The sequence below is a fragment of the Chiloscyllium punctatum genome, chromosome 4 (genome assembly GCF_047496795.1).
Source record: "Chiloscyllium punctatum isolate Juve2018m chromosome 4, sChiPun1.3, whole genome shotgun sequence".
NCBI classification, from domain to species: Eukaryota; Metazoa; Chordata; class Chondrichthyes; order Orectolobiformes; family Hemiscylliidae; genus Chiloscyllium; species Chiloscyllium punctatum.
This window is the reverse complement of record NC_092742.1, coordinates 87108470-87130459: the sequence shown is the minus strand read 5'-3', so window position 1 is coordinate 87130459 and position 21990 is coordinate 87108470. Positions and strand designations below refer to the sequence as shown.

The window sequence follows — 21990 nt, the reverse complement described above, 5'->3', positions numbered from 1 at the left end:
CCACCAGTGCCTGTGTAACTTCAGTCAGTATGACAGCCCTTCAGACTCTGTGAAACTTCAGTCAGTGTGAGTGTCCTTCAGAGTCAGTTTAACTTCAGTCAGCGTGACAGATCTCCAGAGTCTGTGTAACTTCAGTCAGTGGAACAGTCCTCCAGTGTCTGTGTCATTTCAATCAGTGTGACAGCCTTCCAGTTTCTGTGTAACTTTAGTCAGTGGGACAGCCCTCCAGAGTCTGTGTAATGTCATTCAGTGTGAGAGCCCATCAGAGCCTGTGTAACTTCAGTCAATGCGACAGCCCTCCAGAGTCTGTGTAACTTCAGTCAGTGCGACAACAGACCTCCAGAGTCTTTGCAACTTCAGTCAGTGTGACTGCCCTCCTGAGTCTGTGTAACTTCAGTCAGTGTGACGGTCCTCCAGAGTCTGTATAATGTCATTCAGTGTGAGAGCCCATCCGAGCCTCTGTAACTACAGTCAGTGCGACAGTCCTCCAGAGTCTGTGTAACAACAGTCAGAGCGACAGCCCTTTAGCGTCTTTGTAACTTCAGTCAGTGCGACAGGCCTCGAGAATCTGTGTAACTTCAGTCAGTGTGACAGCCCTTCAGAGTCTGTGTAACTTCAGTCAGTGTGAATGCCCTTCAGAATCTGTGTAACTTCAATCAGTGTGAATGCCCTTCCGATTCTGTGCAACTTCAGTCAGTCTGACAACCCTCTCGAGTCTGTGTAACTTCAGTCAGTCTGAGATCCTTTCAGAGTCTGTGTAACTTTAGTCATCATCAAAGCCCTCCAGAGAGTGTGTAACTTCAGTCAGTGCGACAGCCCTCCAGAATCTGTGTAACTTCAGTCTGTGTGACAGCCCTTCAGAGTCTGTGTAACGTCAGAGGGTGTGATAGCCTTCCAGAGTCTGTGTAACGTCAGTCAGCCCAACATACCACCAGGGTCTGTGTAAATTCAGTCACTGTGAGAGCCAGAGTCTTTGTAACTTCAGTCAGTTTGACAGTCGTTCAGAGTCTGTATAACTACAGTCAGTGCGACAGCCCTCCAGACTCTGTGTAACTGCAGTCAGTGTGACAGTTCTCCAGAGTCTGTGTCACCCCTTCAGAGTCTGTGCAACTTCAGTCAGCGTGACAGCACTCCAGAGTTTGTGTAACTTCAGTCTGCCCGACAGATTTCCAGACTCTGTGTAACTTCAGCCAGCACCACAGCCCTCCTGAGTCTGTATAACTTCAGCCAGCGTGACAACCTTCCAGAGTCTGTGCAACTTCAGTCAGTCTGAGATCCCTTCAGAGTCTGTGTAACTTTCGTCATCACCAAAGCCCTCCAGAGCCTGTGTAACTTCAGTCAGTGTGACAGTCCTCCAGCGTGTGCTTCTCCAAGGGTTTTTTTCCTGTTCAAGGCTCCAAGATTCACAACACCTTCCTATTCTCTGGTATTAGTTTGATTCAAGGCAGTACATATAATCGGTGACAATATAATCTAATCAACCTTTATTGTACTACTCTGGACCAAATGGGACTTGAGCCTTGATGTCCTGTACTAAAGATAGGGATACTCACACTGCAGGACCGCCGCACTTAATGCCTGACCTTTTCTATGGGTGTCTGCCTTTTGTTGATTCAAGGAGAGATTGAACAGTCATTATCACACAATTTTGGAATTTTGCATATCAAGTGGATGTTCAAGTGCAGGGCTGAGGGAATTGAATTAGAGATGCTATCCTTCAGATGAATGAGGGATCGGTTTCTGGTTAGGCTGGGATCACTTATGAGAGGCAGTTTCTTTTGGAATGGAGGTAGATAGACTGACGGGCTTGAGCTTTACTCAATTTATTGAAAGCCTGTGACTGTGAACTTGTGAAACCCACAAAAGTGTGGTCACTGAGTACAAAAACAAATTCACAGCGGTTTCAGATTAAGGCCAAATATCTGGGGTTTTCTGTCAATTTTAATCCCAATCAGGTCCCGGTCCACCTGGATAATCTACAGAACTAATTCCACACAAATTAAGGTTTTGCATCAAAACAGTTTCTTTTAAGTTCTTTGAAAAGCGTAATTATCAAGCCTTTAATTAAACAGGTATAAGGCAAAGTTGGTTGGTGGTGTCTATATGTATGCATGTATATTATATTGTATAAAACAGCATTGTATCATGTACTATATATAGATATATTTATATATATTTATATATTGATTTAACAATGCATTCTGTTGGCAATGCATATGGTGGGTCAAAGGACACGTCGATTAGAATTCAACATTACTTTGAGTTTTGGGTGGAGGTCTGGGCATCTAGACTGCAAAACTTAATCTGAGCACGTGATTGGGTCTACTCATCGGAAGATGATTGTGTTGCGTGTATAGTCTCACCAGGATAATGTCAAGCTAGTGAACCAGAGAGAGACATCACCAAAGTATCCTGAATTTGGCCAAAATTGACATTCATTCAATTGGAAACCACATGATTTACTGCAGGAATTGAAAGTGTTCTGTTGGCACAGTAGAAGATGGGTAAGGAAGATGTCGAGATTTGAGCGAATGGAGTAGAAAGAGTTGCATTCTACGTTGAGCCACATCCTTTCCTGAGTTCAGAGGCACAGAGAGGTACAGCACAGAAAAAGGCCCTTCAGCCCATTTAGTTACCGAAACATGAATTTGTTAAAGTTCACAGTATCAACAAAACTCAACTCAATGGCCAAGGCAAGCAGATAGTCATGTTTGATTTGTTGAGGTATAAAGTCGGTCAAAAAGCTATAGACTCCCTGATGTTTAGAACGAGTACCTTTGGCTTGTTTAGATCCAAACAGTGGATGGATGTGGGGCCTCCATTTAATATCACGGCTGAAAGGTGGCACCACCAACTGTGCAGGAACCCTCACGGCCACATTGGATTTCAGCCTGGATTTTGTATTCCTGTTTCAGAATGGATCTTGAACCTTGAGCTTCAGATTCAGCAATAACACCGTTAGCAATCAAACTGTTAGCAGTTGACACAAAATTGATGGACATCTGATTTAAATGACCAATTTATTAACAATAAGTGCCTCTTGGCGGTTCCTTTTAAGCCAGCGTTCAATATTGGCAGACACTGAATAGTTTAGTTCCTCCTCGGATACATGCTTGGGAATCCATCATGCCTTTCACCAAGCATATCCCTTTGAGAGGGTCATTTCTTTTTAATGTAAAGGGATGTGTCAGAAATGATATGTTATACTTTACCGTGTTCTCCCTTTGCAGGGTTGTCCCAGTAAGCAACAGGTATTAAGTGCCATTCGCCAGATGCAGAAACTGCTGTCAACTCAGGAAGCCCAGTACACACAAGGAATTCGCATGATGAAGAGGAAGCTCAGCCTCCTGCAAAACACAGTGAACAAGCAGACCTCCAAGTACAATGGTAGGTTACAGCAAGCCTGCTCTGCCATTTAAGCAGATTATGGCTGATCTGTACACTAACGCATTACTGACCTTTGTTTTGTAACCCAAAATATCCTGCCTAATAACACCTATCAAAGCTCGTGTAAAGATTTGTAGCCAGTTTTAGTAGGTTTGGTGAGCTAGGAGGTTGATTCACAGACGTTTCGTCCCCAGACCAGGTGACATCTTCAATGCTTTGGCACCTCCTATAAAGTGCTGCTGTACTGCGTCTTCTGGAATTTATTGGGTCTCGGTCAATGTGCTTGTTGATGGAGACCTCTACAGAGTCTTCACCATGAACGGATATCCCTGCAACCTCACCCACAGATACCTAACAGACAAACAATGAAATGAGGACATGCTGCAGTCTAACTCACTAGCCACACTACCTTATATGAAAAAAAAGTGTCTTGGAACTGACAGTCAGACTTCTCCACCCATAAACTGACAGGCACGCTCAGACAACAGCTCACCAGAACAAAAGACCCCATTGTCCATCATGTGCAAGACGAATGTAATTTACAAGATTCCATGCCAAGACTGCATGAAACACGATATAGGACAAACAGGCAGGCAACAAGCAATCCGCATGCATGGACACCAACTAGTCACTAAAGGATCCGCTGTCCCTAGTAGCCATACATGCAGATGACAAGGACCACAAATTCGACTGGTACAACACAACAAGCAAAGGACAAGCTAAACATAGGACAGCCAGAGAATTTCTAGCAGCATGGCACACAGCCACGGATTCCATCAACAAGCACATTGACCTAGACCAATATACTGGCCACTAAAAACGAACAACTGGAACAGACAACCAGAAGCAGCAGAAATGGAACCAAATAAATTCAAGAAGATACAGAACAGCAGCGCTTTACAGGAAGCTCAAAAGCACCGAAGATGTCACCCAGACAGGGGACGAAACGTCTGTAAATTAACTTCCTGGCTTGATGAACATAACCACACTATGACAAGAATCTATCAACTCTCATTTGAAGTGTTCTATTGACCCCCAACCTCAAGTGAGTTTCAGAGAAGGGGTTGTGGATTTCCACTATCCTTTGTGTCATGTTCCTCCTGAACTATCTAATTTGAATATTTTGTTGCTTGTATTGAACACCCCCACCAGAAAAAATGATCTTGTCCTTTCAGTATCAATACTTTTCATCAAATTAAAAACCTCAAACCCTGCCCTCAGGAAAATCCCAAGCCTAATCTCTGGAATCTATCTTTATAATTCAACCCTTATTTTAAAAGGCGATCCTTAATCTCTACTTAACTTTTGTATTTTGGAGGGATTTTGTTCCTGTGAAGTGCCTTTGACATTTTGCCATAAAAGGCACTTTATGAAGCAAGTTGCTTCAGTTTAATTTGCCTTGGTGTAAGTCTCAAGGATTGAGTAGAAATATGTGCAAGTCTCATCCCCAGAAATGTGCCATTCTCAGAAAGTGTACAATAGGTAAAACCCAAGATGGCAAAGTAGGACTTGAGTGAAAATTGGATATTTAGATTTGTACATTAGGTAGCAACGGTTTAGGAAGCAAGGGAGAATATTAGAAGATAATACCAGGATACATGAAATGCTGGGAGAGGTGGATAGCGCTAAAATAGAAAATACTGTTAATAGACAGAGCCAGAGTAAGGGAGAAAGTAATGACATCTAAATCAGATTTACACTGTATGTATGTGATGAACAGAGTATAGTTAGTAAGATTGGCAAGTTACAGACACAGATTTGTCGTGTGGCATTATGATGTCATGGCCATAACACAGACTCAGGGAAGGGTAGGTCTGAGTGTTAAATATTCCAGGTTACAAGGTATTCAAAAAAGATAAAGAAAGGATAAATACAAGGAAGGGTGACATTTTTGCTACTGGAGGATTGTACTACTGGAGGATTAGATTATTTCAGAGAGTCCAAGGACAGAATTAATTTGAGCAAAGAAATGAGTAGACTACAGATTATGGGAACAATGAAGAGGAACAAATCTGCAGGGAAATTATAGAGATATGTAAATATCATAGAGCAGTTAGTCTGGATGATTTTAATTATCCTTACATTCCCAATATCCCAGGCCCAGCAAGGTGGCACAGTGGTTAGCACTGCTGCCTCATAGCACCAGAGACCCCGGTTCAATTCCCGACTCAGGCGAGTTTGCACATTTCCTCCCACAGTCCAAAGATGTGCGGGTTAAGTGGGCTGGTAATGGGAAATTGCCCATAGTGTCTAGGGTTGCCACCATCACCTGATAAACCAGGGGCAAGGCAGGAAGTGACACAACTGGCCATCCCCACCCTGGCCACACCCCCTGCCTTCCCCAGCCAATAGTATTCTGGGAAAAGCTGATGGGAGGGACCTTGGGCCCCTTGACCACCAAGGCAGGTGGGGAGGGGAAGGCCCATAAATTCCACACCCTCCCCCACCCTCTCCCTCTCCCTCTCCCTTCCCTCCTCCCCCCCTCCCCCCTTCCCTCCTCCCTCCTTCCCCCCCCCCCCACCTCACTGAGGAAGAGATAGTCTAGCAGTGTGCTGGTGGTGCTGCTACTCTCCAGAGGATGAGCCTATGATGTCTCTTGCCTGTCCTGCCCACACCCTCAGGGGCTATAGCAGGACCTTCTGCTGCTGTAATTCCACTGGCCCCTGGGGAGGACTTTAAAAACCACATGGGCTGTGGTGCAGGTGACAACAGTGAGCTGACTGCTGGGTTGTGGAGGGGAGGAAGGTGTTATCCTCATTCCTCCCTCCCAGACTGTTTGTTTTTCTGGGGGCCTTGGCCATGGGGGAGGACCTTTTCCCTGAGGAGCTGGGCATCCTGGTGTTGGGAGAGAAGCGGGGTCCTGAGCCTCTACTGTCTGACAACCTGAACTCTGGGCATTCTGGGAAGGGGTGTGCTGCCAGTGACCCTGGGGGTGAGGTTGCTGGGGGTTTGTGGCCAGTTGGTGGTGCTGGACCAGCCCCCACTCTCTCGGTGACTTCCTGGAGGAGGGTTCGGGATCGGTGGTGGACACTGGGGATGACACGGAGTCTGTCTCCAGTGACACTTTTGAGTCCCATTTGCCCCCCTCCACTGATCTCTCCCTCACCCCCTCAAGGAACTCTGGGAGTTTGTCGAGGAAACTTGGAGTCTCCCAACTGGCGCTCGACCGCTGGAGCTCCTTTGAGAGAATGTACTGGTTGGCCCACGCTGCTCGCCACTAATGAGCGATAGCACTCCTGGTGGGCACTCCTGGTGAGGGACTTCTGTGCCCCTCCCTCATCCTCCCAGTAAATGTATATAATTTTTAATTGTACTGGTGGTGGTTGCACAACGCTTCTGACATGAAGACAACTATAGCCAGCCTCAACATCAACGGCAGCAGGCAGTCACAGCACAGATTCCAGACCCCTTCGTCCCTTTGGGATGGGAGGTATGCGGTGTGCTTCCTGCAAGAAACCCACACCACCCCAGGAGGTGAAGCCAAGAGTGGCAAGGGGGAGTCTACATGAGTCACTTCACCTGCAGATCTGCCGGGGTGGCTATCTTGTTGGCCCTGCATTTTTAGCTGCAGATCTTGGGGTTCAGGGAGCCTGTGCCAGGCCATTTGCTTCACCTGATGGTTCGGCTGTGGGGTGTGGTGCTTCACTTGGTGAATGTCTACGCTCCCTTGGCTGGGCGGAGGCAAGCGAGTTTCTTCGGAGAAGGGTCCACTCAACCTGCCTCCACCGACAAGAGCCTGTGCGTCCTCCTTGGGGGAGATTTTAACTGCATCCTTGAGGACAGGACCATGGCGGTGTCCGCACTGGTTGGGCATCAGGGAGGAGGTTGGGGGGGCTTGGTTAAGTCCTTAGACCTGATGGACGTCTGGTAGAATCTCCATCCTGACTCCATCACCTTCACCTTTGTCGGAGCGTCCAGGATCGACCGCCTGTATGTTTTGCGGGCGTACGCCTCCTGTTTTCCGACGGCCTCCATGAGGCAGGTGTCAGCACGGACCTTCACCTGGTGTGGGTGGAACTCCTTCCGTTCGGCGCCAGGCTCAGCTCCGCGTACTGGCACTTTAACAACCTGCTGTTGGAGGACGAGCGATTCCGGGACTCGTTTTGTTATTTCTGGGCCGGCTGGAGAAGGAAGCAGAGAAGCTTCCCCTCCCTGAGGCTATGGTGGGATGTGGGCAAGGCTCACATCCGCGTTCTCTGTCAGGGAGAAGCGGAAATCTAGGATCGAGGAGTTGGAGAGGGAGATGCTCGACCTGGAGTCACGCCTCGGTCAGCCCGACGCGGACCCGGCCCTGTGTGGGGCGTACTAAGAGAAGAAGGCCGCGCTGCAGGGCCTGCAGCTTGTTGGGGCTCGGGGTGCATACATGAGGTCGCGGATCCAGCTCCTCCAGGACCTGGACCGCAGCTCCCCCTTTATCTACTCGCTTGGAGAAAAGGTTTGGCACCCGTCAGCAGCTCCTTGTGCTGCTGACCGACGATATCCGGAGGGTATCGGGGCCCACGTCCGAAACTATTATATGGCTCTGTTCTCTCAAGATCTGCCCTGCGAGGATGCTCGCAGAGTTCTGTGGGAGGACCTGCCGCAGCTCGGCCCGGAGGACGCTGGAAGGCTTGATGCTCCCGTCACTTTGGAGGAGCTGACCGGTGCCCTCAAACGGCTCTCGAGGGGCAAGTCCCCAGGGCTGGACAGGCTGACTGTGGAGTTCTCCAGGGCGTTCTGGGACGTACTGGGGAGCGACTCCATACAGCTCCTGGGGGAGCATCTAAATGCCGAACAGCTGCCCCGTTCTTGGCGCAGGGCAGTCATCATCCTGCTGCCAAAGAAGGAGTACCTTTCGTTCTTTGAAGAACTGGCGCCCCATCTCCCTCCTCAGCACGGACTACAAAATCTTCATCAGGGTGTTGTCTTCTCGCCTGGCTTCCATGCTGGCCCACATGATTCACCCGGACCAGTCCTAGGCAGTCCCGTGCTGGAGAATACACGACAACATCCACCTGGTCCGGGACCTGATCCATTTGTCGACGGGCTGGTCTGCCGAGCGCCTTCCTGTCTCTCGACCAGGAGAAGGTGTTCGATAGGGTCGATCACAGGTACCTGCTCGGGACTCCTGTGGGCATTCGGGTTTGGGACATAGGTCATCGCCTGGATCCGACTTTTGTATGCCGCCGCAGAGTGTCTGGTTAAAGTTAACGGGTCCCTGATGGCACCCCTTCGCTTCGGGAGAGGAGTGCGTCAAGGCTGCCCCCTATCCGGCCAGCTGTATTCCCTGTGCGTGGAGCCTTTCCTGCGCCTCTTGCAGAGGAGGTTGTTGGGGCTGGTTCTGCTTGACGCGGGCACAAGGGTGGTCCTCTCAACCTACGCCGATGACGTGCTCCTCACTTTCACCGACCCGGCTGACCTGGGGAGGATGTGCAAGTTCCAGGCCGTGTACTCTGCAGAGTCTTCCGCCAGGATCAACTGGGCCAAATGTTCTGGACTACTGGTCGGTCCGTGGCGGGTGGACTCTCTGCCGGAGGAGTTACGGGGATTCAGCTGGAGTACCACCCATCTCCTCTACCTGGGGGTCTACCTCAGCCCGGCTGAGGAATCCTGGCCGGCCAACTGGCAGGAGCTGGAGGCCAATGTCTCAGCTCGCCTAGGCCGCTGGACAGGACTGCTCTGAGTGCTATCTTACAGGAGTCGAGTGCTGGTCATAAACCAGCTGGTGGCCGCCATGCTGTGGTACCAGCTGGTCACTTTGGTCCCTCCTCCTGGCTTTGTCGCTGACATCCAGAGAACGTTGGTCGACTTCTGGGACAAAAGGATGCACTGGGTCGCCGCGCAGATTCTGAGTCTCCCTATTGAGGAGGGCGGTCAGTCACTGGTGTGCGTCCGCACCCAGGTCGCGACGTTCCGCCTTCAGACCTTGCGGCGATACCTTTACGTCGAGCCTCCTCCAAGGTGGTGCGCCCTGGCGATGTATCTTTTCCACCAGGTGCGTAACCTCAACTACGACACGCTGCTCCTGTTTGTCGACCGTGACGGTTTGGAGGTTGCCCTCACGACACTGTCTGTCTTTTACCAGGACCTGATCACTGTCTGGAACATGGTCAAATCGTGTCGTGCCTACATTCCGGCAGGAGTAGCAGCTGTCGTCGGGGAGCCATTGCTCAGGAATCTGCACCTCCGTACGTGCGGATTGGAGTGGCTGTCAGAGGGGAGGGCCGTGGCGGCGAGGGCGACCAGGGTCGGGGACGTGCTGGGGGCCTGGGCTGGATGCTGCTGTGAGGCATAGCACGCAGGGCAACGTTAGACATCCGGTACGTGGCCACTACCATCTAACGCCTTAAAACAGCGGTGCTCGGACCCGACACGGTGCACCAGGAGGAGGATGCTCAGGTGTGCGGTGGAATCCTGTCCGTGCTCACCCCTGCCTGGATGGAATTTCACGTTAGCCCCAAGGTCTCGTACTTCCCGCGGGAGCCTGTGCCCCACAACCTGAGCCGCCTCCGGAATTTTAACTTTGTCCCTTTTTTTTTACTGCACACCGTCCGCCTCTTGTCCCTCATCCACCATCTGGACACACCTTTTGGTGTGGCCATTTGCCACTGGATGGTGGAGATGCCCAGTGGAGGGCTGTCTACACAGGAGTCCTCCCCCTTTCTCTCGGGGATCTGGGGTGGAGGGTTCTGTACACGGTCCCCTGCAACCGCAGATTGCAGTGGTTCATGGACTCCCAGCCCAACTGCTTGTTCTGTGGTGCTGTGGAGTCCGTGGACCATGTGTATATTGGGTGTGGGCACTTGCACTCCCTTTTTTTTGATTTTCTTAAAAACCTCTCCTCTGCTTTCAGTTGCACTTCAATCCCACGATACTGATCTTTGGGCACCTGCTATGGAGGAGGGAGGGCAGGTCTGAAGACCTCCTCTTGGGTCTGCTCCTGGGCCTGGCCAAAGTGGCCATAAACAGGTCCAGGCAATGGGCTGTGGAGGGGATCGTTAGGGCCGACTGCCTGCCCCCCTTCTGTGGTTACGTTAGAGCCCGGGTGCCTCTGGAAATAGAGCATGTGGTCTCCACCAACACCCTGGAGTTGTTCAGGGAGAGGTGGGCTCCGCAGGGAGTGGAGTGCATTATTTCCCCCTCCAACTCTAGTTTGATTTAGTCCCTACCCTCCCCTTCACTGGTTGATCACACAGCATTGCCCCTTGATGTGAAGGGCACTGCTTGTCACTGGTCACTTGGGTGTTTCCTTTCTTCCTGGTGGTGGAAATTTGAATAAAGATTCGTGCACCTTGTGTCTTTCACTATTTTTCACACACACACACACACACACACACACACACACAGAAAAAAAACAGGAGTGTCAGACTTCCTGTTAACTCTGAGAGCTGGCCCTGAGGGAGCTGGATCAGTGTCAGGACTTTCCACATGTAAATAAAGGGGAACTTGGTGATGGGATACTGGCCTTGTGCAGTTATTTCAGAAACGAGAAACAGGACCAGCCCAATTAGCCTTTTCAGTGTATGTGCCACTTTTCAGTTGGACCGATCTAAATCTCATCTTTATACACTCACATTGATTCTATCTGGAAACACACAGCATATCAAACAGCATTTCTGGGGAAATAAAATAAAAGCTTCTAGTTAATGTTCCAAATTAAATACTTTGTGTCAGAACCAGTGAAATGAATGGTTTTTAAGCAGGTATGGGTTCAGGGTGATAGAGCATGTGAAGATAAAGAGGCCTAAAATATCTAACCCTGCTGAAATCTATCACCCGAGACATTTTTGATAACTCTTATCAAATGTGTAAAAGGGCATAAAACAACTTATTGCAGGACTGGTGATTTCCTAGGACTTGAGTAATTTCCCCATAATTGATAATATCTGTGGGTAGCTGGTTCTTCCTGCCCTCCCATTGTAAGTAATGAAGTGACATTAGTAAATTTCCCATAACCCCTTGAATTTATTGATCTTTAAAAAATTCCAACACGTCTTTTTCCCACGTATTTTTCAAAAAAAAACTCTGGCAGAAAGCATCAGATTATAGAAGTTTTTGTCCCTTGGACTCCTGTTAATATCTCTGTGTAAACCGATTAAGCTCACTTCCCTGATTGTTTTTAGGTTGTCTGGTACTACGGATTTTGTTGTCTTCTTCTGTTGTGAAAACAGGTGCAAAGTGCTTGATTAACGAGGCTGCCATTTTCTCCTTTTCCAACCCACTTTCATCTGCATCCATTTTTATTGGGACATGGAAACACCACCTTCTGACTCCAAGTGAGAACATCACCATGACAACTTGAGATCTCCTCTCCCTAGTATCTGTTATGATACGACCACAACATTTTTCCAAAGTCTAACATTGTCTTTCCTGATGATGTATTGGAAGAAATATGCTGGTGTGCAGTTTTTGTGTGTCTATCTTCCCATGTAAATGTTGAAGAAATTCTTTATGCTCTTACTCAGAGGCAAATAACTTTTAACTCCTTCATTGTGTCCATATTTACTTGCCCTTCATCCTTCACTGTCTGGGTGTGTTCAAGCCCCGTTCTGGAGATAGGAGCTCATAATCTATGCTTTCTCTTTAGTGTGATACTTAGAAATGTGGCATTCTTTGCATGAGGCGTAAAGTCAAGATCCTGTTAGCTTTCACAGTTCAAATTAAAATACTTCTCAGGATGATAAATCAAAGCTCTGGTCATGTATCTCTGTTGTTGGAGTTTGCTGCGTGCAAATTGGTTGCTGCAATTCCTACATCACAACCGTGAATACTTGGCAAATAATAACACAGGCTTTGTGTCTGTTACACACTTTAACATGTTGTCAGGTTGTAAAAGTTGTTCCTCGTTGAAAGTTTTTTTTTCTTTTTTAAGACCACGGGCCCTGACCAGAAACTCTCCTTTACTATAGTAACCTGCGCTCTTGTCTCTCTTCAGTTTCACTTTCTACGTTTTTTTTCCACAGAAACTTGTCCCAAGCTCAACGCTCCAAATAACGGAAAGAAGTTTGGAAGCAGATATTTAGTTGGCCATGAGGTACACTTTGCCTGCGATCCTGGTTTTGTCTTAGTGGGATCAAACACCAGGGTGTGCCTCAAAGATAAGATGTGGAGTGGACAACTGCCTTTCTGTAAAAGTAAGTGTGCAGCACTAAGTGAGGTAAAGAATAAATATTTATAATGCAAGCCAGAAACATTGCATGCCACTACTGGTTTAAAGCACTGGTGTGTCCGCAATATAATTATACATTATTCCTGCTGAAGAACTCCAACCCGGAGGCTCACAGCAGACTAATTCCTTTATAATGGTAGAAGAACTTATTTTGACATTAGTTCAAAGGCATTTGTTGAGCTGACATAACCCATTTTATTACATAGACTTGCAAACACCAACCACTTTGATAATTAATAATAACTGTAACTTCTTAAGTGTTCAATCTTCTTGGATTACATTGTAAAGGTGATATTTTGGTAAACTTGTGCGTTCCATTACTGTATCTCACTTCACTAACCCTCTAATTACAGTAATCACCTTTATAGAATTGAAGAACAAGTTGTGTTGGAGCAGAATCAAATCCACTAATGTTCATGATTGAACTGCTCTCTCTTACCCAGCTCTGCAGATGTGAATGAGTTACTTCGTTTTATTCGCTGTGTATGTGTACAGGAATTAACAAAGGGGCAAGTGTTGTACAGTGGTGGAGAGTGAGCACAATTTTCTTCAGCCAGTGTGCATATATACAGGAGTTAACAGTGAAATATACAACTGTTGTTTCATAAAGAAAAGACATAGTCACTTGGACCCACTTTGTAGAATTACAAGACTGGTGATAATGAATAAGACAAATGCCTGAATTAATACTGAGACAAACGTGTGCTGTTTAAGAATAGAGAGGATTGTATTGATGTCTATTAAACTGACATGAGGAAAGTGAGTGGAGGTTTGATCAGGATGTTAAAAATACTAAAATGGGCAAGTTAACCAAAGACAGTTTTGACAAATGGATAGAAGATACCAAGTTTTAACTGAAGACAGCTGGTGGTTTCAAGAAACTGTATTCTCCACCATGTGGAAGAGCATTGCACAACCAGTGCCTTTTAAAAAAAGTTATTCACATGATGTGGGCATCACTAGCTAGACCCATCATTTATTGCCCAGAGGGCAGTTAAGAGGCAAGCACATTGCTGTGGGTCTGGAATCACATATAGGCAAGACCAGGTAAGGCTGGCAGATTTCTTCCATAAACGCCATTTGTGAACCAGATTTTCTGACAATGGTCATCCTTAGACTCCTAATTCCAGATATTTATTGTATTCAGATTCCACCATCTGTCCCAGTGGGATTCAAACCCAGGTCCCCAGAACATTACTGAGTCTCTGCATTAACAGTCCAGTGATAACACCACCAGGCCATCACCTCCTCGATCGCTGATTATAATTTGTCAAAAAAAGAAAGTGCTGGATAATTACGCGTAGTTTTGTTGAAGGATGCGAGAGACGAGAGAGAAAAATAAGATCAGTTTGGAAAACATGGGTCACGTAAAATTAGCTCCAAGGTATGCCTGAACGCACAGAGAGCAAAATGATGACAGTAGTCTCCTCCAATTCTCACTAATGTAGTACTGTGACAATATCCAGAGAGGTACAGACAAAAGGCCATTTAGTCCATCCAGCCTAGCCCATACAATTGCGATGCCTTGAGCATCACAATAATAGCGTCTGCCATTCCAGATAACATCTGACCTTCTGACAAAGACAAAATACCAGATGCACCTCAGAACAGTTGTACAATCAATGCGGGAAATTCCTCTTCCACCTTCTTTAGGTGATCAAAACTAGCCAAAGCAATCAGTCTGGCCCTGCCAGCAGGGGATGAGCTTTTCAATTCGATCCCACTCCTCAGGTGAGGGAATTCAATATTGCAATTGCCTTCATTGCAATACTCACAATGCACAGGACTTGTGGGTAGTTTTGCCCTTGTAATCTCCAAATTGCAGCTGGAAAAATTCAATCATGGGGTGACCAATCCCAGAAAGGTCACCCTCCAGACTAAGATGGAAGGCAACAGTACCCTGCTACCACTCTGCTCTCAGGCCAGTTTGCTCCTGCATTTGCTCAGGAGAGAGACACAATCTCTACCTGAAAGTGTAAGTGTAGGCAGAAGATTGAAGACTGGGCCTTGCTGCTATGGGACTGGGGGAGCAGAGAGATGCTTTGAAGCCATCACCCCACAGGGCCAGCAAGGTAAGGGATGAGGGAGGCTGCAAGGAAACTGGGTGAGATGGAGAGGACACAAAGTAATTGAGGTGAACAGAGATGCTGCAAGGGGACTGGGTGGAGGGCCAGTGGAGGGGGTGAGGGTGTGTGAAAGAATTAGAGCATGATGATATGGAGAAATGGGAGGCCACAAAAGAATTGGTGGAGTTATGATGCTAGGAGAAAAAGAGAGAGAAAGAGAGAAAGAGAGGAGGGCTTTAATAACTTTGTGGGTGAGAAGGAGAGAGGCTACAATGTTGGAGAAAGGGGAAAAATGCCTGCAAAGAAGAGAGAACAATTTCAAACCTGTCAACAAAGAGACATGCAGCTAGCTAGGACCTAAGAAGGCTGGAAATCACTAATGTAATGAACTATATGTGAATCAAAATGTTGTCTCTAGTTTAAGATTGAATTTATTTGGGAGCTACTCCAAAGGGAAGATTGTAGCTGATGGCATTGTAATGAACACTGTCCATTGTTGTATTTTAAAATCTGATATGCAGTAAAGGTGCCTGGTTAAAACTCCAGCTTTGGCAGGAGTAGGCTGCAAAAGTAGCGTTTAGGTTAATGGATTTTTGTGTGCAGAAACACTTCATCAGTTACGATTGGGGAAGAAAGGTCAATACTATTGGGGAAGAAAGGCCAATTTATACTTGTCTTGTACCAATTTAAATACTGTGGTATCAAGGAAATTGATGCTTTTATTGACTTTTGTAATTTTAAATTTTGATAGGTTTATAATTATAGAGATTGATGATGAATTCTCTGCTTCTGTGTGAGTCAAAATGTCCTTTATTTAAAAATAAAAATACAGGAGGTAATGTTACACTGTAACCCCATTACCTGTTAAAGGATTAAGTGTGAATGAAAAAATAGCCCCTAAAACCAAGTAATAGTCCTCAAGGGGATCCCTTACTATATAGATGTTGGTGGCGAGGAGGGTTATATTTTTGCCCTGTTCAGAGAATGAACAGACCACCTGTTCCATGATTCTCTGAGGGATGTATTATCACTTCCTGCTTTATAATATACATCAGGCCTTGTATTGCCACGGTCAATGTCAAAGTGGTATGAATTGCTTTTGTTCACCTTGTGGTTAAGTTGGGGATGGTCCTACCTCAATCATGGGTTAAAATCCTAATCCAGAGCAAAGAATCTGCAACATTGAGTGAATCCCACTGTTGCAGTGTATTTTGTAAATGATCCCACACCGATCTGTCAAGGAGCTCAGAGAAGTTCTTTCTGATATCCTGATCAATATTCATGTCTCAGACAGTATCACTAAACAAGATAATCTGGTAATTCTTCCATTGCTACTTGCGGGATCTTGCTGTGCACAAATCTGTTGCTTTCCCCTATACTACAATAGCTAGAGATACTACTCTTTCAAAACATATCATGCATGTCCTAAGGGTGTGAAACTGAAGCATTTGTTTTGCACAAATTGCTGAGGTTTTAAAGACTGTGTTAAATGTATTCACCCCTGCCTGGGTCTCTGTTGTGCACTGTCAAACCTAACAGAAAATTGCTGTTGGCACTTTCTTCAGAGCTGATTATGTTTCCTTGCCATGATGTTGTTGTGATATAGTCTTTGGCTGTACCACTCTCTTCTCTTGATTCCTGATGTTGCCTTGAGTCTCCACAGGCTTTTCTGTTCAAGAAGTATCACATCTACTCCTTAGACCATCCAGAGCTGCACCCCTCCACTGACTCCATGCAGTTGTGGTAGGATACCCGTCTGTGCTGGCGAATGGGTTCTGATGAGGGCTACACTTCACATCGTCCCAGTCTTATTTGCCTATCATTTTCTGTTCTTGCTGATGTATGTTATGTGCATCAAGTACTTCCCACAGCTACCTCTGTATTCCTCTCAAATCCTGCAGCCCCTCCCAGATCTCAGGGTTCTTCCAGTTCTGGCCTTTTCCGTATCTCCAATTTTCTTTGCTCCTCCATTGTCAATTTAGTCCTTCTTTTGACCTTTAATTATAGAATTTCCCTCTTAAAACCCCCTCACCTTTACCTCCTTTGTTAAACCTATCTCATCGTCTGCCTTAGTATCTACTTCTGGGGCTCAGTGTGAAGGTTTCTTCTGGGAAGTGCCACTGAGGGACCATTTCCCTCGGTAAGGGTGCTGTTTTAAGTGTAAATTGTTTGCCAGTTGCAGAATACAATGCCACCTTCAAATCTAATACTGCGCATTGCTTACAATCTCTTCCTTCAGATATAAACGAGTGTGCCAGTAATCCCTGTGTCAATGGTGGAACCTGCGTGGATGATGTAAATCGATATGCCTGTCTCTGTCGAGCAGGCTGGGCTGGCTATAATTGCCACCTTACCTTAAACTCACGTAAGTCTTGCAAGATCGTATAACCCCAGGGCAGTGCCGATCCTAAAGGCTTGTGGGAAGAGAGCTGAGTGTATCACCCAGGCTGCTATCCAGAGTTGTACAGAGGCAGTGTGGTGTTGAATATGGGTCTGAAAGGGTTAATAGAGAGGAGAGCCACACAAAAAAAACCACTGGCTGTGATTGTATCAGATAAGGGTAGAACAGTTTAGGTCTCTCTCTCTCTCCTTTGAGATCCTAATATCTCGTCATAGCCTTTAACTATGTTGTTGTATCAAAATAACTTGCAACTAGTTGCTAATATGTAATAAAACATATCTTGCTAACTACAAGAAACTCTTCTAGTTTAACCAATGATGCGGTCTTCCACTGTTACATGGAGTACATGACCACCAGACAAATAATTTGGTTTCCTACACTAGAATTTGATAATCTTCATAAGCAGCAGCTCATACAATGTGGTGAGCTGGCATGTCCATACAACATGGTGAGCAGCAGTGTGAGATCTTCAGGGTCAGCTTCCAGTCATCTGCTGACACAGCTCAGTCAGCAGTAGGGAGGAGCTGAAGATTTAACATCCCTACAGAAGGAGTCCTTGTGGTAGTCCTCACCAATGGAGAATACTCTGATGATTGGTATTGTGAACGTTTGTGGACTTGCACTTGAAGAATTGTGGATGCCCATTTTTATTTTAGAGGTTAATAAAAGGACATTGGAGCTTTTATTTAATGAGACCTTTCTTAATAGTGGCGTATCTTGTGATAATAATTTTTTTTACTGGTGAGTCCCCTGTCTGGATTGATGACCCTTTCAGGTTGCAGTGTTTTTTAGACATTTGTTTTAGACATTGTTTGGAGCAATAGGTGACCAACCTGTTGAAAAAGTAGAGCATCCCAGATTGACTGCCTTGGTTGTCCTCTTGAGCAGTACCCAGAGGAATCCTCAATACTGTTTCCTAGAAGGCTGCAGTTGTGAAGATCCCAGAGAGAAATGCTTATGTTTAGTGTCACTCAGGACATCAGCCTTCTGCACACTTCGCACCTTAACCTTTGTGCATTCAAGAACGAATCATTATTAGCCAAACATTCTTTTTTCCCCAAAGTGAATCTCTGCAGAAAGTGACAGAGAGTCATTTTTTCCTCCCTTTTCCTGGTGTGGCTATTTAAAAAGAGATACAAAAGGGTAGGTATTTATACTTGCATGTTTTAAACTATGTGCAAATTAGCTTTTACACCTTTGTTAAATAAGCCTAATTTTTCCCAATAAATCATTTCTTTGTTTATTAAAGAAACTGATAGACGTTTTTTTAAAACCCAATGTAGACTTTTAAAAAAATCTAAATTGTCATTAGAGTAGCTGGATAAACCTGAAACTATATGTTTTGGTCAATGGATTTGCAGACCTAAAGAGAGATAGAGGGTGCTCCTCTAGACTCTATCATAACAATGGTCAAAACAATGTAGAGCTGGAGTGAAGTGCTGCAACAAGAGAGTTGGCTCTCTGCTTTGAGGGAAAGAGGAATTTATAACTCCAAAGCAAATACAGGCAAAGGTGTGAGATATATCTGTGGGAGCAGTCTGGAGTCTAAGTTCAAACATTGGAGGCTCTGAATAAAGATAATACATCCTGCTGGGCCAGAGGAAACTTTAAAATGGCTCAGTAATCCATGGACATGTGTTGAAATTAATAAATAACTTACCTCAGCTCAGCTCAGCTCAAACGAGTGAGAAGGCAGAGGAGCAATCGATCGCTGAAGAGCCTGTCAGGAAACAGGTAGAAAGTTTAAAAGGGCTAATGGAAGACTTAAACACGACTGGTTTCACTTTTATGTTGGTGTAAGAAATTTGTTTTGTATTGTCAACTTGTGACTGTACTGAATTGTCATCTGTGTTTTCCAACACTATCAACACTGAAGAGCCCTGGGACTGCAAAAGACAGTAAGAGTTGTCAGGAAAAACACGCAGAGGTAACCAAGGAGCCATGTATCAAACGTGAACTGATTGTATACAGTTGTTTGATAATGCAGAACTTGTTGGAACAAGGCATTTCTGCTGAAACTTTTTGTCTTGCACTCATCAAGGCAGTTTGCAAGAATACTAATGACAAAAGAAAAAAAAAACACGTTTATACACTATGAGTGGAAAATGCTAATTAGTTAGCAAATGGTCTCTTATTTTTAAAGATGATAAAACAGGCAGGTTGTGTCTGTGTAATATAAAATTAAGAATTGTGGATGCTGGAAATCTGAGACGGAAAAAGAAATTGCTGGAGATACTCAACAGGTCGGGCAGCATCTAACATCCATGTTTGCTCCCCATACGTGCTGCCAGACCTGCTGAGTTTCTCCAGCAATTTCTCTGCCACCATATTCCTTCTATCTGTAAAGCATTGGATTCAGTGTATAACATCTGGCACACTTGTATGTAAATATTTTCTCATCGACTTGTTCAGTGATGTTATTACATACCTCAAGAGCAGGTGGGACTTGAACTCAGGCCTCCTGGCTCAGAGATAGGGACACTACTGCTGCACCACAAGAGCCCTTAAAAGTCTGTGCATTAAAGCCGACAAAATAGGTGGCAGAGATTGTCTGGTTCATTTCCCTGGGTGGAATCAGAATAAGACTGCCTTGTTGAAAATTTAAACGAAACTTGGAAGGTAATTCTCAATCATCATTAACATAGCAATACCTCTACCGCTTGCAATCCATGACGATGTGTTGAAACCTCCATCAATATATTCATCCTTAATGGGAGAGGAATGGAGATATTGAGAGAAGGTACCAAAGGAGATCTGTTACAAAATGGTTGTGACTTGGGAGAAGCCGAATGGAAATTTGGACAGAGATATGGTCAATGCTGCACAGAGCAGGCTATCTCTGTGCCAATATGATTCATATGAAGTGCATTCTGGCCGGTGAATGTAAACCTGTGAGCAAGGATTTGAGGATCATCCTTGTTTCCCTGTGAAGTTGTTGCACAGTGGGGTTTAGGGTCTGGCTTTGCCTCTCCTTACCCCTGTAAATTGCTGTTTCCTGTATACAGTTGTTCGTGTTAACTGTTTGTTTGTGACTTGTACTGTTCCATAAAATTAAAAATAAATAAATGAGTATGCCAGTCAGGAAAACATCAGCCCCATCAGCATTGTTCAATGCTTATGCTGAATGAAACATCTTATTAAAAACTTGTGCAAATTTGAGCTCAAAGGTGCCGATTGAGAGTGTTCGACCAGGACACAATTTACCATTTCAGGTTCCATCATACCATTTGAAGCTGTTTGCCCCTGAATGTCTTGGCCAAATTTATGTATGTTTCAACTAAAATCACTGAAAGCAGATTGTTTGGCTATTATCACATTGATGTTTGTGGGATCTTGCTGTGTGCAAAATAGCTGTCGTGTTTCTTACACTTCAGGGTGGCAATCTTGCAAAAAGGTATTTTGTACGCAGAAAGATGCTTCGGGCCACCTTGAGATTGTGAAAGGTGCTATTCAAATGCAAATTTCTTTCTCAACCTTCCTGTCTTCTCACTTGAAATATCTTCCTTTTCTCCCAACCTTGCAGTGATATAATTTCCCAGGAGAGGCGAGTGAAGTTTGCACTTTATGACCTGTCTGCTGTCATTTAACGATTTGAGCTGATGAAGGTGCACAAAAGCTTCAACTTGGTTTGAAATCAATGGAGCATTTTAAATGGGCTAGGTACTCAGCTGCCTGTAAAATAGCTGATGTGATCTAATACATTTCAGTGGTATCTTTGTGTTTGACATGCATGGTGATGACATATAGTTGGCACAGTTTGCCTTATGCAGGTGGTTGCCCTATATAAATGTGGATGGTGTAAACGATGGGAACTGTAACTTGATGTGGGGCAGCGCTGAAAGAGAAGTGACTTGTACTATGCTCTGAGGTGATAGAAGACAGCTCTCATGCCTACTGGCATGCAATACTCACTAGGGAATTGATGTGAAACAGTGAGCTTAAACCAGGCTAAATCTACCACATGGTGTTAAGTTTGGGTAGGAACTGCTGGCTCTCACTGCTATTAGCAGCATGCACTGTGGGGATCTGGGAATGTTGCCAGGCTTATTTCACCTCAGGAATGCAAGTCCTGTCTAATTCTCACTCTCCTAATCACTTGGACTGATCCCGAGGTATCTCCAGTGACAATGGGACCCCTGTTTCCTTCAAAAACACAGAACAAGCTCGCTGCTCAAGGGGCAGAGATCGACTAACAGCAACAAAGGAGGGAATGCAACAAGTGAATAGCACAGCGGACAGATGAATAGCTGTGGCTTCTTGTCTCCCTGCCTCATTCTCTTATTGGTCAGTCGTCCACATAGAAGAGGTACTCAGTGTTGGGTGCATTATGAGTCTGGGCCCAGCCCATTTCTGAAGATGTTTGGCCTTTTTTGGAGGCGGCTCTGTGCAAGTTACAAAAGCAGGTTACAAAATGAAAGACAGTCAGTCAGCAGCTTGCATACATATCACATCTTTCGTTTCCTCATACCCCAAAGCGCTTTACAGCTGGTTTATTGAGCATATTCATTGCAGTAACAGAGGAAAGTTGGCAGCCAATCTGAGCATTGCGGGTTCCCATAACGAGCAATAAGACAGTGATCAGGTTGGCACAGTGGCTCAGTGATTAGCACTGCTGTCTCACAGTGCCAGGGACTTGGGTTTAATTCCACCCTCGGGCGACTGTCTTTGTGGAGTTTGTACATTCCCACCGTGTCTGTGTGGGTTTCCTCTGGGTGCTCCAGATACCTGCCACAGTCTGAAAATGTGTAGCTTAGGTGAATTGGCCATGCTAAATTGCCCATGGTGTCCAGGGATGTGCAAGCTAGGTGGATTTGCAGGTGGGATGGATTTGCAGTTGGAGTGGATTAGCCATGGATAATGCAGAGTTACAGGGTAGGTAGGGGGTTGGGTCTGGATTGGATGCTCTTCAGAGAGGTAGTGTGAACTTGATCGGTCGAATGGCCTGCTTCCACACTGTAGGGATTCTATGATCAAGGTAAACTGTTGCT

General features: G+C 45.6%; 1 protein-coding gene across 1 annotated transcript in view; it reads left to right on the top strand.

Moving 5' to 3' along the window:
- Window positions 1–21990, top strand: part of LOC140476502 (fibulin-7-like) — a 64359-nt gene that overhangs the window by 28758 nt on the left and 13611 nt on the right. The window contains exons 2-4 of the mRNA XM_072569237.1: window positions 3231–3387; window positions 12330–12500; window positions 16841–16966. Coding sequence (XP_072425338.1) covers window positions 3231–3387; window positions 12330–12500; window positions 16841–16966 — 454 coding nt within the window. The remainder of the gene's footprint in view (window positions 1–3230; window positions 3388–12329; window positions 12501–16840; window positions 16967–21990) is intronic.